The 16,376-nt window shown below is 39.7% G+C and overlaps 1 protein-coding gene across 10 annotated transcripts in view; it reads left to right on the top strand.

The window, feature by feature from the left end:
- ATP2B2 (ATPase plasma membrane Ca2+ transporting 2) overlaps nt 1-16,376 on the top strand; it is a 276,349-nt gene that overhangs the window by 88,744 nt on the left and 171,229 nt on the right. For all 10 annotated transcript variants that reach the window (XM_067303868.1, XM_067303867.1, XM_013945288.2 and 7 more), the window contains exon 2: nt 3,988-4,470. In XM_067303868.1, coding sequence (XP_067159969.1) covers nt 4,272-4,470 — 199 coding nt within the window. In that variant the 5' untranslated portion in view covers nt 3,988-4,271. The remainder of the gene's footprint in view (nt 1-3,987; nt 4,471-16,376) is intronic.

Below are 16,376 nucleotides of genomic sequence, written 5' to 3'. Positions count from 1 at the left end.
GGAATGGAAGCCCGTTTCTGGAGACAGCCGCTCTGGAAACGCTCTCGTTTGCAGAGCGTTTGTATAACAGAAAAATATGACATATTTGAAAAACAAAATCCCAGACCAAGATGAAGACTTACATTTTGACCTTTTAATGAGGAAAATAAGAATAGTATTTTACTCAAGCTTACTGGTATGCAAAGTTTTTTGCTGCCTGAAGTGAATCTAGGTGGGCTGCGTGAACAGACTCAAAACCATTTTGTTTTTTTCCAGTGTATGCTGCTTTAAAACTGCACTTTTGGAACATTCTTACCCAAATTTCTTGTTTCTAAAGCTTGTTTCCGAAGCCTTAGTCAGAATAAACACAAAGAAATAACCGTTTGTGACGGACGAACGTCTGGAGGCCCGAGGGGAGCCAGGGCTTCCCTGAAGGGCGCAGGAGGAAGCCCTTGAGCTCCCTGGCTGCTTTCCACCTCCGTGCTGTGAAGCGGCTGCTGCTGAAACGTGCGGCTCGCTCAGCTTTGCCCACGTTGCGCTGCTGGAGCTGTCATTCCCCAGGTAGCTTAGACCATAGCGGCGGGATGAGTTTCAAATAACATCGGCTTTCCTTTTGTGAATGAGTTGTGTAGATTCTCACTATAACCGTGCAGAATCAAATCAGTGGGGGGGTTTGAGTGACATTATTCCTGAATGATGTTCAACAGTTCATTTTGACTGAAAATGTAGAGGTATCACCTGAATATAAATATTTCTATAATCAGCATTTCTTGGTACCCAGCAAAGACCCCCCCCCCCGTGCTTGGTGCAGTGCTTGGATTTCCTGCAGAGGAGATTCTGAATTTCACCTGCTTCTAGTTGTCTGATCTATACTGGAGCTGCAAACCCTGTAGCTCCACTGATGGGGAAATATTGCCCTATCCCAATCCCAAGTTTTTTATTTCTCAGCTTTTGTTGAAGAAATGTTACCCACTGCGTAAGCGTGAGGTGGTCATGTGTCAGTCACCTTAACCTGGTATGCACTCTGGCAAGCTTCCTAGGCTTTTCATAAAAGAGATTCAAGGATCAAATGAAGCCTGCATATCTTGTTCCACAGGATTAGAGAGGTACATTATCAGTGAATAATGTTAGTCATGCTTTGTGCTTTTTATATTTTACCCTATGCCTTTCAAAACGTGAGGCAGTGTTTCCCTGGTGTCGTAATATTAGGTGAATCATGAAGAGCACAAGCTCAGAGAGATTTGTTTTTAAAGTACTGAAGGAAGCACAACCTTCATATTAGCTGTTTATTGATTAATATTTAATTGAAGGTGAAATAAAAAATTAAGCAGGCAAATGACTCAATCACATGCTAAAAAGCAGCATTACTGACTTGCTGTGGCTGACAAATGACAAGCAGAATTTCTAAGAATAGCAGCAAACATAAACAGTGATGGTCCGGCGAGTCAAAGGAGATGCTTTGGTGGAGAGTGGTGGACATGGTAACATCCCGCAGAGAAAAGTCATGCAAATGACATCATTGACACTGAGTTTAGTATCCTTTGCACCGCTAATGCAATTGGTAGTGGGTTTTCATGAGAAGAAACAAATAATTGTCACTTTACTGTGGTTTTATGGAGCAGTTAGAGGAATTTATATTTTTATTAGAGGAGAGTTAAAAAAAAAAAAAAAAGGAGCCGCAAAACCCTTTAAATTCTCTGTTAGGTCAATATTATGCTTTTTCTTTGTTTGTTTTTTGAATGTTATGGCTGTTCTAGATATCCAGTGTTCATGATCTTTATGTGTACAAATCCTAGGTACAGATTTTCCTCTACTGTCTGCAAGTAAATAGCAGTCTGTCATTTTATTTATTCTTTATTATTATTGATGTCTCATTTTTTCATAACATTTTTCTGGGTATGATTTTTCCTGATCAAATCTAAATTTGCTTTTTGGTAAGTTGCTACTGGCAGCCTCATCATAGATGAAAACAGGAAGAATCTGAAATGCTGATTTTGGAAAAGGCGGGAGGGGGTCATTCCATCAGTGGAGATTGTGGTGATTCAGTACTTCTTAGGATAAAGTCTGTTTTGCGGATATTTGTGACTTTTCTATTTTTTCTTTTTTAGTCCTTTCCAAAATAATGCTACAGGCTAATCTCATTTTTATTCAGAATAATGATCCATCCTGTTTAAAAACAGATGAAGCAAAACTAAATAAGGCTTTTTCCACATGCTATGTGCAGGGAATTATCTTGAAATGGATTGATACTGCAGACACTGTCCAGCATCCAAGCATGGACAGTTGAATGTTGTTGATAGCGCAGGATATCTCCTCCTTGGCTATTGGTAAATAAAGCCCCTCTTTATTACTGCTTCTCTCTATTGGTTATTGTAAGCCACATTTTGTGCTGAAATCTTGTTCTTTTTGAAAACTTGAAAAGTAATGTGTGAAAACAAGGTTGGCAGAAGTTCTTAAGACTGGAATATATGGCAGTAAATGGGACAGGTAGAAGAAGCAAGTGGTAGTTGACTTTTTAACTGTGTCTGGTAACATCTTAGTGAAACTTCGGTACTTTCATTTTTATTTTTCATAGCAATCAAAGGAATATTGTATTGTTATCTGTAAACAAGAGGGCTGATAGAAGTTTGGTTTTTCTAATTGAGCAAAGTATATCAGACAGCTCCAAAGAAGATAATGTGACTTTAGGCAAAGAGGAATTAATGAATACAGTGGGCTTGATCTCTCTTTCACATGGCAATGGCAATGCAGTTTGCTCAGTGAAAATACCAAGCCCACGTGTTATGTTAACTATATGTGGGCAGAAGGTTACAATTATTGCACAAATGTAAAATTGGAGCTTGAAATACTTTGGGATCTTTTTTGTGTCCTTTACGTGTGCACTCATTTTCACTCTGCATTATGTACCTATAAAGTTCAAAATATGCATTTTGACCATGACAAGTTCATCAGGCTGATGGTGTTGTCTTCTGAAAATCTTTTTTATGACAAAAAAACTATTCACATTAGACAGTGCGCAGGCACTAACCCACTTGAGGCAAAAAAGAAACCTTTAATCTCTGTTAAAACTCTGTGTCAAATATAATAGCTGGTTTCAGCAGTATTTAAACCAACTTCATTAGAATATGGGAAGGGGAAGCAGCTTTTAAAGGCTGGTTTTAGCAAGTAATCAACTGTCTCCCAGATGGTTAGAATGTGACTTGCTCAACACTGCACATATTAAAAGCTGTGTGTGTGTGTGTGTACGTGTGTATGCACTTCCATGCTTGAACGTTTTGTAGCTGTCAAGCCCAGCTATCAAACCTGCGGGGCATCAGCTAGCAGGTAGTGCTGAAGGAAAGCAAGCTAAAGCCACCTTATTTATATGAGACAAAGCTCTTGTTTGGACCTAGACGTGGTAGTATTTTATCTCTTTTCTGGGGGTTGTTTACTTTTGTAGAAGGCAAGGCTGCAAAATTTAATATGTTTAAATGTATTCTGAATTTGTAATGATTGTTTCTAGGTTTTCCACCAATTTTACTTTTCATGCACTGAAGAATAGTTTTTAAAATGGGTTAAAGTATAAAAAGTAATAGTGTGTAATTAATTTTTGCTACTCTGCAGTCTTTATGAGGGTTTTTGTTCTTGTCAGATGAAAGATTGATGTGGCTGTATGAACCAGAGCACATGCTGGAGGTTCATCTAAGATGCTGGACTAATGGCTTACTTATTAATATTCATGAGCCATCTCATTTAGCGGGTGCTCTTGGGACTTGAAAAAGTAAGCAACGCTGCTGTTGGTACTTTAGCTAGAGAGAGCTTTCTGTGTGACAGAGCTAGGGGTATCCTTGTCGTTGGTGATAGCTCTGGCTACCTGCAGCGTTTTATAGTGCACCTGCACTGTGTTTCTGCCTAGCTCTTCTTAAATGAAAAAGCAGATTGCACTGGTACCGAGAATGAATTTGAAATCTTCTTTGTAGAGTGTTATTGCTCTCTCTTGTAACGCGTGCTTTGTGTTTGTTCCCGAAGGTCCACGGGAGGCAATGACCATGTAGATTCTACAGCTTGCGAGCAGCATAATGGGAAACAGTGAATGGAGCGGAGCTGGTCTGCAGCCCTGAAAGCAGCCTTTCTGCAGACCGCTCGTCAGTCAGGGACACCTTGCACGTCAGAGGCATTCTCCACTTCGCCTGCTGGACAAACTGGATTCTTTTTAATTTCTTAGGTTGGAATTTGCGGTTTCTTTCCTTCAATTTTTAAACAGTTTTAAGATTGTATCAACTATAAAGAGTGGAGCAATATAATCAGCAACAATGGGTGACATGACAAACAGCGATTTTTATTCCAAGAACCAAAGAAATGAGGCCAACCATGCAGGAGAGTTTGGGTGCACGCTGCAAGAACTGCGCTCTCTCATGGAACTGCGAGGAACAGAAGCAGTAGTAAAAATTAAAGAGACATATGGGGAAACAGAGGGGCTCTGCAGACATCTGAAGACATCACCAACAGAAGGTAAGCATTTTTCCCTTTCTTCAATTGAATCAGGGGATTTTGCATTCATGCTCTCCAGATAGCATGATCAGTGGAGGGGGGAGAGAGGTTTTGTTTCAAACCTGAACAGAATTCTCATAACACTGCCGTTATTCCCAGCAACGACAAAACAAATGAAAAAGCCTTCAGAGAAAAAAGATGAAACTAGTCACCCATTTGTCTAGTTTAAGCTAAAGTTTTTAGCATGATTCTTCCTTAAAATGCATTAATTCTTTTTTAAAAGGAAGCCCCAAAAAATCATCACTGCATTAATGGCATTCCAAAGAAGCTTTAGCTTGTATATGCTTTTTGGGGTAAGCAGATACAGAATCTTCAGAAGAAACTTCAGAAGAAATTTTAGGTATTTGGACAGCTCAAAGATATGAAATGAAATTTCAAGATACATATTATGTATCTCAGTAGACCAATATATAGTGTATATATATTTCCTGGTTACTAATCTTGACTAACTCTATTACTATAGATAGTTTTGCTTAAGTTATTAATGTTTGACTGTATCTATGTTTTAGTTGTTTGGGCTTGTTCTGTATTTATAACTCCGCTCTGGACTTTCTTACATTTATATATACCAATCATAAGTTTTCAATATCTATTCTCACAAGTGTTTTTGGAGTCCTTTACCTGATCAGCAATCATTAATCTAGTTTTCAGACACCATCACTGTATTTTTGTCTCCAAGGAATATTAACACTTTTGGAAATCATACAGTCTGTGAATCTGTAATATTTATCTTGTCTTATAAAGCAGCCAGAATGTTCATGTTAAGTTATCTTCTTTTTCAAGAAGATAGCAGTGTTAGCTTTGTTTCATTTTCTCCTTTTTTAAATTAATCGTTTAGTTACCTCCTTTGTTTAAATGCCTGAAAGTCCTGAATTGTTGGTTTAATCATAAACATGTCAATCATAATGTCACACAGCGTGATATTATAAATCACACTAGTTGACGTGTCCTGAAGGAGCAGCTATAAATGTCTAGTCTTCATGTAAATTCTTCATGGCCCTACCCTTAATCTCATCCAGACTCAGAATTGCTTAATCATTAGGAACTATAAAACTGTCAATGGTACCTTTTCAGCAAAAGATTATTAAGCAAATTTAGTAATAAAACGGGCAACAAACTTCAGTAGTACTTCAGCCTTCGTGTGCCATCTTGTATTCCAGAGTAATCAGTGACAAGTGGAACATTTTCTAGCAGATCTCTCCCTTTTTGTAGTCTTGCCAAATATCTGATTCTTCAGACGGGACCTCCTGTTCTACCCAGAAATTGTGCCCAGCTGGGAGGGGGTGAGGAAGAAAGAAGTGACCCTGCCCCTTGTCTGGGATTTCCAGAGGTCCATCCACTCAGAGTGTGGCCTAACGGCTGTTGCACATAAGACAGTCCACTCTTCAGAGAATATGCACTCGTTCTGACATATTCATGATGTGTCTGGGGAATTCCATAAAGGAACTATAGGATCCCTATGTCTACATGGTAGAATAAATTTTAATTTATAAATACCTCACGAGGGATTCAGCACCTTGTAAGTTGCTGTAGATCAAGGCTCAGCCTGAGTGAGCCAAGAGCACTTCAGTGACTTCAGTGAAGTTCTGCCAGCTAGTTCTAGTGGCTGCCTGCTCAATGGGAACTTCAAAGCAAATGCTAATTGCATTATCTGTTCAATATGTGACATCAAGGAAACTTAATTCCTCATATCAGAACAGACTGTATGGATCCAACTAGTGTGGCATGCTGACTCCAGCAGTAATCTATATCTGATACTTCAGATAAGGTAACTTTCCTAGGCCTTACGTACACTTAATCACTTGTGCATTAAGGAAAAACCTTCCAGCTTCAAATGGCAATCAGCATAGCCTTGGAATCGTGAAGACTCTGCTGTGTTTTAATTTTAAATTAGTTCATATAATAGGGATTCCCAGTCAGCACTAAGTTTTGATCTTATTTTTAGTTGTTTTGCTTGGAAAAATACTTTTAGAAGGGAATATTTCTGAAATATGTAATATTAGACTCTATACATTTTCATTTTAGGGAAATTATCTATTAGAATTTAATAGAGTACATTAGAGGGTTATGTCATATATAAGCATATGTTTAGACATACATCCCTAGCCATTGTTTTTCTTCTATCTAACCACAATGAAGGAAGTCATGGTGCTGTGAAGATTATATTCTCTAAGTTAGGACTTTATTCTGAGAGGGAGGAAATGATTAAAATGGAGTTTCTTATATGGATGAGGGATTTTAACTTCTAGCAAATACGATTTACAGATAAATTATTGAAATGCGTAATGACCACTCCCATAGCGTTTAATTTTTGTCATGAACAGCAAATCATGGGTTCCCCACAGCATATCTTTATGGAATCCTATCCTTGGTGACTGTGCCTGAAAATCGCTTTTCCAGCCAGACTGTTTTCTTGATGAAGCACAGTTAACTGAACTTCCACTATTTCTTATTGTTCTGGGTGCTGCAGATTTTTCACAAGTTTATTACCAGAATAAGCATTACCTCAGGGCACCTCTTTCAGTAAGTCTTAAGAAGGTCTTGCTGAGCAGGAATCCTGGGTGGATATGTACGGAAGAGCATGTTCTTTCAGATGTGACTCTAGAATTTGGTTTTTACTTCCTGCGCTTGTAAGCTCTGTCAGGATTTATTTTCATAAAGTCTTTGTCATTTTATGGAGTGGGGCTGGAGTAGTTACAAGAGTAGGGGAAAAAATTATCCTGGAAATAGGCACATTTCAATTTGGTAGAATGTGGTCTGATCTGAGTTTTGTGGCCTGCTCAGTATTTAGAAAATAAGAAGTAGTAATTAGCTGAGAGTTTAGTCAGCAATTCATTTCCCATGTTAGTATTTGTTGTACTGCCTATGGACTAGTAGAAGCAATCACTTATATGGAAAGTGCTTTTTTAAGGCTCTGTTTTAGGGGCCATGAATGTGTCAAGTTAATACATTTTATGTAAAACTCAAAGGTTATTTACACTATTGTGTAGATATCAGCACTTACCAGTGTTTTCTGAAATATCTGAATTCATGCAGTAGTTGAACTTTAGAAGTCTGCCAAACGTTGACTAGAATAATCTTTGCATGCTGAACGAATTCATAACGTTAGTGTGGATTACAAGTTTTCGGTCCTTTCTTTAAATTTTCTTTGATCTCTTTGCTAACTATAGCTGCAGTGTGGATCCCAGATCTCTGTTAGGCCTAAGGGGTTTTCTGCGTTCAAGTGATTATATTATAATGAAAAGCTACCATTGAAGCACTTCTGAAAACAACCCCCCAGAAACCTATGGAAATACTTTATATGAAAAAAATATGCATCTCCTTGAGTTTTATTTGAAAATACTTTTATTCAGATTAGTTTCCATTTTATTATTCTAGTAATCCAGCAGATAAGCAGGATCTCGAGCTCTGTCGTACTGTTGTCTGCCAGACAACGTTGACTCACCCCCTGGGCGGAGTGGGGCTGACAGTTGTACGCTTTTCCGTGGAATTTGAGTCTCGGAGGCCCACTCAAGCATTAGTGATACCTTATAAAGGGCGGCTGGTAAAATGTGATGAGTTAGTTGGATGAATACCAAATGAGACTGGAGATGCACTCCTTCCTGAGATGAATGCTTAACGGTATTTTATCCACAACTTTATGTAGTGTGCACCAATTTACAGCAAGTTATTCATCTACATTCCCTTCACAGTACAAAAATGTTTATTTCTTTTAAGAATATATTAGTGAATTAACTTCCATGATCTCTTGGTTAAAGCGCTTGGATGCAGTAATTTCAAATGTGCATGAAAAGCAAAGCTGTGTATAATGCTGCTGCTTTTCTTTTTTGTATAAAGAAAAAACCTTTTGCCTTGGTAAAATCTGTCCTGTCATGCCTGAAACAGCAGCTCCAAAAGATGTTATATATTGGTGATAATGTTACAGTGCTGTAGGAGAAGTTTTTCTGTCGATGTTAAGTAGTTACCTGACACGTGAGTTTCCAGAAATGGGCTGGTGGAGTATGAGAACATTTCAGGTGCGACATGATGATTTGAGCCAGTGGGATCTAGTTTTAATATGCAAAATGCAAATTTGTCCATTGTTTTAGCTATAGTTATTTTAGGACACTGTAAAAAGGCTCCATGGTAAGAAGCAAGTATCTAATAGTAGTTAAATGATGATATTTCTAGCATAGAAGTTGATTTTTTATTGTCATAACTGTCCTCAGTTAAGATAGATACAAGGTAATTTCTCTCTCTCTCTCTCCTCAATGCATGGTTGTTATGTAGGAGATAGGGACTGAGTATCAGTTAGGCCAACAGTAGGTATGTTTATTTTTCATTATTATAATGTAAATAGCCTTTTATGGTTTTTAACTATGAGGCAAACAATGAAGAAAGACCAAGAGTATAATAAAAATGGTACTGTTGCTTTTTAGTACCGCCAAAGAATAAAGAATTCCAGGTAATGCTAAAAACAGAATATAACTTTATGCCATCAAAACAGTGAGGATCCTCCAGTCCGCTTCTATATAAATATGCTGTTAATAATTTAGTATTTTGATTTGGAAGCTAATCTTGCTAGTACTTACTGAATTTCAGTTAGGTGCACCACTGAGTTGTTATTCAAATATAATTATTTTAATTGAGCTACAGAGATGCAAAAAAATTTGGAAAAAAATTGTGAAAGGAATGGATGATAGATATTAGATTCAGGCAAATATAGATATAAAATATTTCCAAATGATGCTGTATGAAAAGACAAATTCATAGGAAAAGCTTATCAAAAATTAAGAAAAATTGAAGGTGACATAAGAAGAGATTGTGATAGCTGTAACAGGATTGATAGAGGATTGATTTTTTTTAATATAAGAAAGTATACAGAAAAAGTGGAGAAAGTACAAGGATTGTCTTTCATTAACTGGTGCATAGCACAAGGAAATAATTGTGGATTGTCAGATGCTGAAATCTATAAAACCACAAACCATCAAAAATAGATTATGAAAGTAAAGAAATTAATAATAGGCTGCTTTTAGTTGTTTAAGGCCTAAATATTCGATGTTTTATGCATGATTAGGTATAAATTCAAGACTATCTTAAATTATGTTAAATTCAAGGTTAGAATAAGTACTATTCTATTGATGAGATTCATTTTTTTAAAAAGCTGTTTTTTTTTAAAAGCTGCTAGTTCTCCTAAAATAAGCTTTAGGAACTTGGATGCGAGGCTGAACTGAAGTGCTTGGAGATCTTCAGAGCAGCATCTCAAAGCACTTCAAAAGAAGAAGTGCTCATCCTCTTTGAAGATCCCCGTGCTGTCTAATCCCTCCTCTTTATTTGTGGTGTCAAAACATAACCTCGGGCCGATTTGCCAGCACGCGCAGGCCGGGCGCCAAGCTCCAAGTGCACATCTAGTCCTTATTTGTACATGTTCTCGGCGCATGGAAGGATTGTTTTAAACAATGAGAAATCTTCCTTCGCTCCAGAAAGCCTTCATTATTGTCACAGCTGATGCCTACAGGGTTCCCTTTTGCAACACATCTGTTTTTTCCCTCGCGTGCAAAGTAGGGGAAAAGATGAAGTTTAAAACTCATATTTCACTTAGTTATATGTCACGATATCATGACGTTTTCTGTGGACACTTTAATAAATGCCTGTCACCTCTGCTGGCCTATTCGGGTCCCCCCACCCCCAGGCTGAAGTTGGCCACTACGTTTCTGTATTTCGGCTGGCGTATGAGCACGGTGCCGTGAAGCTGTAGGGAGCAGCACCGGTTCAGGGATGCCTGCGCCACGCTGCCCGGGGACCCGCAGAGAGCGAGGGGTTGCATTGGACGACTCTGTATGCCTCGTGCTGCCATAGGCAGTGTGTTTATGTATTTATAAAATAATATCTGCATTTCTAATGATCTGATTAGTGCATGGAGCATTTTTGGCAACTATAGTTATTTTCCTTATCTAATATTTCCATTGTTTGTGTAATGGAACAGCAAGCATTCTTCCAAAGGTTACCCAAACATAAGCATCTCAAATGAATGGCTTAGATTTTTCTAAGTGATAAGTACAATTTCATTGCTCGTTTTGTTTCTGTTTTTTGGCATGTTGTGCCGCTGGCTGATTTACTTGGGGCTTTGTTCATTTAGTTGTAGAAAACTAAAGAAATATTGCGTGATGCATTTTCCCCGTGCAGCTTTAAAAATAAATGTAAGCCAGATCACCTGCTCCTTTGAGACTGCAAAACTGCTCACAGAAAGCATCCCTGTGTAAACCTGGTATTGCTTTAAAATACGTTTAGAAAAGGAAGAAAGCAAGCGAATGCCTTGTGCCTGTTATATTAGGCAGTACCAGAGATTTTCTGCGGCCAGTGCTAATTTATTTATGTGCTCACCCAGGAGGTCGTCTTCCTCTCGGTGATTATCTTACTTCAGCAGGTGCAAGGCTTTCGGAAAGGAAGCTGCTTTCACACAAACTGAATTCCCCTTCCTTTAGGCAGCGCGTTACGCGGACAGTGTGTGCTGGCTTGGACAAACCCTGCTGCTGTACCTGAGCCCCAGGTGGACTGAATAACACGTAGGCGTGATGTTGTGCACCCATTTTGCACAGGTCTGAATGTCTGGAGATTGTAATTAGCTCAATTACAACTACACTGTGTATTGTAAGACGTGGTCTTAGAGAGAGCCTGGCCCAGCAAATCTAAGTAATTCCTTTCCTCTTTGCAGAGAGGCTGTCGTAGGTTGACATTCACCATAACAAGTTGTGCCAGAGGTTTCGCCTTGATCTAAGTATGATGATGCAATGCAGTATGTCATTCCCTTTCCAGAAAATAATAAGCGATGGAAAGTGTTGTCATTATATGGTGTAGCGGATAAATGTCTAGTCCAAATCTTAGAAATACTGTTTTGACCTTGTTGGCATAAATAGCTCATTTATTGTGTGGGGGCAAAAAATGGGGCCAGATCTTTAACTTAATTTTGACAGTGTACATAATGATGAGGGGAATAATTTTTAGAATTCGTAAACTCTGGCAGTTACGTCAGTTGTCTAGATTGCAAAGCAGGATTACGTTAGCGGTGCTCCCTTAGAAAACGGCAATTAGTCCTTTGCTTGGAGGATCAAAAAGGTGCTCCGTTATGTCGACTCGCATGCATAGGTATCAAAGCAGCCACTGCGCTGGTAAAGGAAAAGCTGTGCTTTTTATCAGTAATGGTGAAAAGCTTGAGGGAGGAGAGAACCGTAGAGCTACAGCTGAGCTATGTTGCAGCCTTTCCTTTGCAAAGCATAAACATTTTCTGCGAAGCCTGTGCAAGAGTAACGGTATTGCAGAGGAAAAAAGACTCTGTAGTGAATACTTTGCTGCTTTTGTATTGCAGAGCTTTGAAATCCATAAATGTATATAGTGTGTCAGCCCTGAGCGAGACCTGATTTGTCTTCATTTTGTTCTTGTTTTGAGAAAGCTGCGGGAAGAAAGGAAAGTCCATTATACCGAATGAATAATCCAATCGATGTAGCCAGTCTGCCCTTGATGAAATTAAGCTTTGTCTTTGCAGTATATCAGAGAGACTGAAGGCGATTTTCTTGCCCTGTTTTGGCAGTGCCCTAAGGAAGCAAGCAGTTGACATGTAGTGGTTTTATTTTTTTGTGATTGGCCCTCTCAGAGGAAAGACAAGAGCACAGTCCTTACAGAGCTGTCTCAGCTGACGCTTAAAGAGGTGCAAAAAGTGCTCCTTTTGCCAGCTAAAAATTTAAAGATGAAATAATTGCCTCCATCTACATTACAAATTCCCAAACCTTTTTGTCAGCTGTCACCGTTTGCAGCAACGGGGCTTCCAGCTGAGCCATGGGAATTGGAAAACTTGGCTAATCTGTATTTGTAAGGATTACCTGTAGAGTTAGCTGGATGATGGCCGTGCTGTTCCTTACAATCCCTGAAGTTTACTGAGCATTGAATTTATGTTTTTTTCATGGAAGAGAATTCTGTTAAATGTCCAAAGAAGAAAGAGTATTTAGATAGAAGTGTTTGAAAGTCTTGTCACTGAGTCAGTGGCTTTCAGTACGTGAGTTTAAGTTCAGTGACCATGCAAGTGAAACTAGCATGACTAAAAGGCCGACCACTTTTATTTTGGCTATAATTAATATGAATAGACTTGGGATAAGAACAGTGTGAGATGTAGTAATGGTTCCCTGCTTCCCTTTCCCTTTTGCAATTGCTACTTACCCTTCAAACGTAGACAGACCAAATTTGCTGTTCCCATCTGTTTCCCCAGAAGTTTTTCAGACTAGAAGGATGATGGTGTTTGACATGCCTGTTACTTATAAAGGTGAGGTGAGTGGAAAACAAAGCCTAAGATGTATTTTTGGCAGTTAACTCAATGTGCTTCCAAGACAAATCTGCATTTCCTCAATGCTGATCTCCTTCAATGTGTGATGCATTCTTAGTTTGTGTCCCACCTTCTTTCTAAATATCTCTAGATTGTCTCTAGAATTTTTGGTGTATCTATGTAGATGTTCTAGAAAATATGCTTGCAGTTGCAGATCCAGAAAGGAGTAAGGACAGAAGAGGCCTCCCCACACATCTGAAGAACTGGTGTCAACTCTGACAGAAAGAGTAAGAATCCATTTTCACTGATGACGGAGGACATACTCTGACAGAGCTTGCAACACAGTTTAGTAACTTTCTTTTAAACACAAAGAAATAATTCTCCTTTCTGAACGTTCATTAGGAATCTCATTCCTTGTCCTTGCCTTGGGGCAGCTAAAACAATGCATTTTAATCTCCCATCCTTATTGCCAGTCCAGAACTTGGCAACAAAACCGCGGATTATAATAACTGCAGAGTGTTTCTGTTGTATAATAGAAATAGCTGGGTGTATATAGCTGCTATTTCTGTAACAATAGCATTTACTAGCCCTTGTTTCCTCTCTGCTTTCATATGAAATTTTTAGGGACTGCAGATATTCTTCTCCCGTGTGGATTGTGAGCTGAGTCATTGCTGTTGAAAGGCTCAAAGGTTGCACAGGCTCTGCTACTCCTTTGATAATTCCTTTTGCATTTTGTGTCAATCTCCCCTCCTCAGCATTTCCCACAGAAGAACAGTCATTTTCAGTATGAAGGCAGTTTAGGTGTTGTCCTGTAAGGTACAAAAAGATTAAAAAATGGATTGTAGGTAGCAGAATGGACCACATTTGTAGAGCGGTTCAAAGGCTGTCATGATTCTTTTTTTTCTGGATTAGCATTGAAGATGAGAGGAAGCAAGGAATAGCCCATTTCTTTACAGGTGTGCTTGAGAAAGAAAGGTTGCCCTTGGTAGTTAGAAAAGGATAAGAGGAGAGAATTTTCTTAATGGGTTGAATCAGCACCCTCTCTGCAGCAGGCTTTTGCTTTGACTTCATACCTGAGGGCATCGTTCCTCAGATGCTGCAGGCTGAATGCTAGTTAGAGAGTTGTTGCATTACATCATCCTTCTCTGGCCAGAAGGGTCATGAGTGTTGCATGTGTTTGCATGGATAGCAAAAGTCATCCGGCTTTGACATCTCTAGTCTTGCAGTTTTACAGCCAAGATATATTCCTTTTCTTGGACACCAGTCCTGTGGTTGACTCTTAGCATATGAAAACCTTGGAGTAATTAAAGACTACTGTCTTGGCCTTCACCTTTGAAAACTCTTTTTCCTCAGCAAAAATCACTTCTGTTAGTGGGTGATAATTGATTGCAAAGGTAAAGCAGCAGCCAAGAGAGTGACCAAAGTCAGAATCTATCAGTTTCACTGTGCAAAATGTCAAAATTTCCTCCAAAAATACAGTGTAGAGCTAGCAAGCCATTCAAGCGTTAAGGTGTGCTCAGCCGGTTCTGCGGCGTCTGGCGGTGGCATGGGGCTCGGTCCTGGGCTCGCCCTTTGTTCTATTGTTTTCTCAAGTCAGTGAGCTCGGCGGTTGCGTTCGGCAGGTGCCGGGGCAGCCGGACAGAGTGACCTCGCTCCTGCTGCGGCAGCGTCCGCGGCGTCGATGTGAACCCGCCTGAGGAACAGGCTGCTGAGGTACAAGTGCAGAACAATTACTTTTCAGAAATAATGCTCTGAGGGAAACCATGACAGTGAATTATTGGTGGTGGCTGGTGTTACGGGCGCCTCGAACCCCTCTGACACGGGAGCGCTGCGAGTCTGCGGGGGCGCGTGAGCGCGGTAGCTGCCCTGGGAAGCCGAACCTGCTTGTCCGAGGTGCTGGCCTTGCTGGGCACTGCTGCTTCAAAGCTGCTGTTCCTGAAGGACTCTACAAAGAGATTTTGAAAACTTACAAAATAGTTAAGGGGAAAAGTACAAACACCTTGTTGATCTTGTTCCCAAGGAAGTCTCTGTGATTGAATTGTACCTCCTGCTGCTTTGCCTGCTTAAAAACATGAAAGCTAATCTGCTCCAACCCACAAGGTGAGAATCATAACCACAGCCGCAGGAGTGAACTGTCATCCAAACCCTTCGTGCACACCAGATCATAAGATCGGTATGAGTAATGTGTTGTATCGCCAGAGAAATAAAAATAGTTTTAGCAGAATAAGTATATTGGCTGTGCAAAGATCAGTTCCATTCTCTTCAGTGACTTATTCCTGCTGGTTTGTTTTTTTTAATGCTATAGGTAGCTGAAGTAACTTGCTTACATGTGAAATATCAGATGGCAGAAGTCATTAAGCTCAAATTGTCTTATTGACTGTTTCAAAGTGACCTTCTCTCAGTAGAGGACAAAGAATACACCCAGTTCTTTAACATGTGTGTACATTGTTGCTGCAAAAATGCCATGTACAACCTGAGAACAAGCCTGTGTTAATGTTTGGGTTTAATGTTAAATAAACATCTTGGAAGAGTCAGAGGTTTTTTGCGTTGCATCCTGAAGAGAATGTGTATGCTGAAATGTCTGGAGTTTTGGAAATGATTTAAAAATAACTCGTAAGGTTGGTAACTGTTACAGCATTACCAATGCACAAAGACTCTTGAGGTGAAATCAGACTTTTTTGCAAAACCTAGATGTTATTTTTAATTCCTGACGCTAATACTGTTTAACAGGGATATCAAAGGGTGGCATGTTCTGCCATGAGATGCTCGCAGTGCTTTTTGCCGTCCCACTTTTCCGGAGGTATTGATGCTGACGCGAATGTTGATGCAGCTAGCAGCTTAAAATTATGGAGAGAAATCTATTGCTTCTTGCTATGCAGTGGCAAGCGATAGCATTTTCCTCTATGTAAAAATCTTTGCGTCTCTCTTGTTCTGCTCTTCTCTCCTATATATCTTTCCGTGCTTAGCAGCTGCTACAAGGGAAACCTCACCTAGCTATGTGGACATGAAATGTTCCTGCAGGGATGATGCCAGCAGCGCTCTCGGAAGTCACTCGTAGCCACTGTTTACTGTGCAAGAGCGACTTCTGGCAACCTTCCCTGGAGAATAAAACGAGCGCTTTTGCAAGCCTGTCATCTTTTCTTTCTAGTCATTTCCATGTAGTGACAGCACACTGAATTTTAAATGGGGTGTTTGAAATTCACATCCTGAGTCTGAGAACCAGTTTGGAGTCCCCTAGGTTTCCTGTTTGGTTGGGTCACTGTGTTGTCACCGCTCAGCGAGCCCTCCCTCCTCTCTTACTTTCATCTGGCATTCTTCCATCACAGTTACTTGAAAGTCCTGAATTTTTATTTGGGTGACTTCTTCGGTCTTGCTCGTTTTAGCTTAATGATTTTATTGCATAAGGCTGCCTTGATACCTTTAGGAAGGAATTTTTGCCGGCTTCCTTTTAACTTATGAGGCAGAAGGAGAGGAGTAGGCTTAAGACTGTCTTCATTTTGGAACACTTGGAAAAATTGTGGGTTTTGGGGGGCTGGGAGGGCTTAGATATTTACTGTTAAGGTCATTGCACTGT

Source organism: Apteryx mantelli, chromosome 12 (assembly GCF_036417845.1).
Source record: "Apteryx mantelli isolate bAptMan1 chromosome 12, bAptMan1.hap1, whole genome shotgun sequence".
Classification (NCBI taxonomy): domain Eukaryota; kingdom Metazoa; phylum Chordata; class Aves; order Apterygiformes; family Apterygidae; genus Apteryx; species Apteryx mantelli.
Note: the sequence above shows the minus strand (reverse complement) of the source record. Positions and strands in the feature narration are given on the sequence as shown.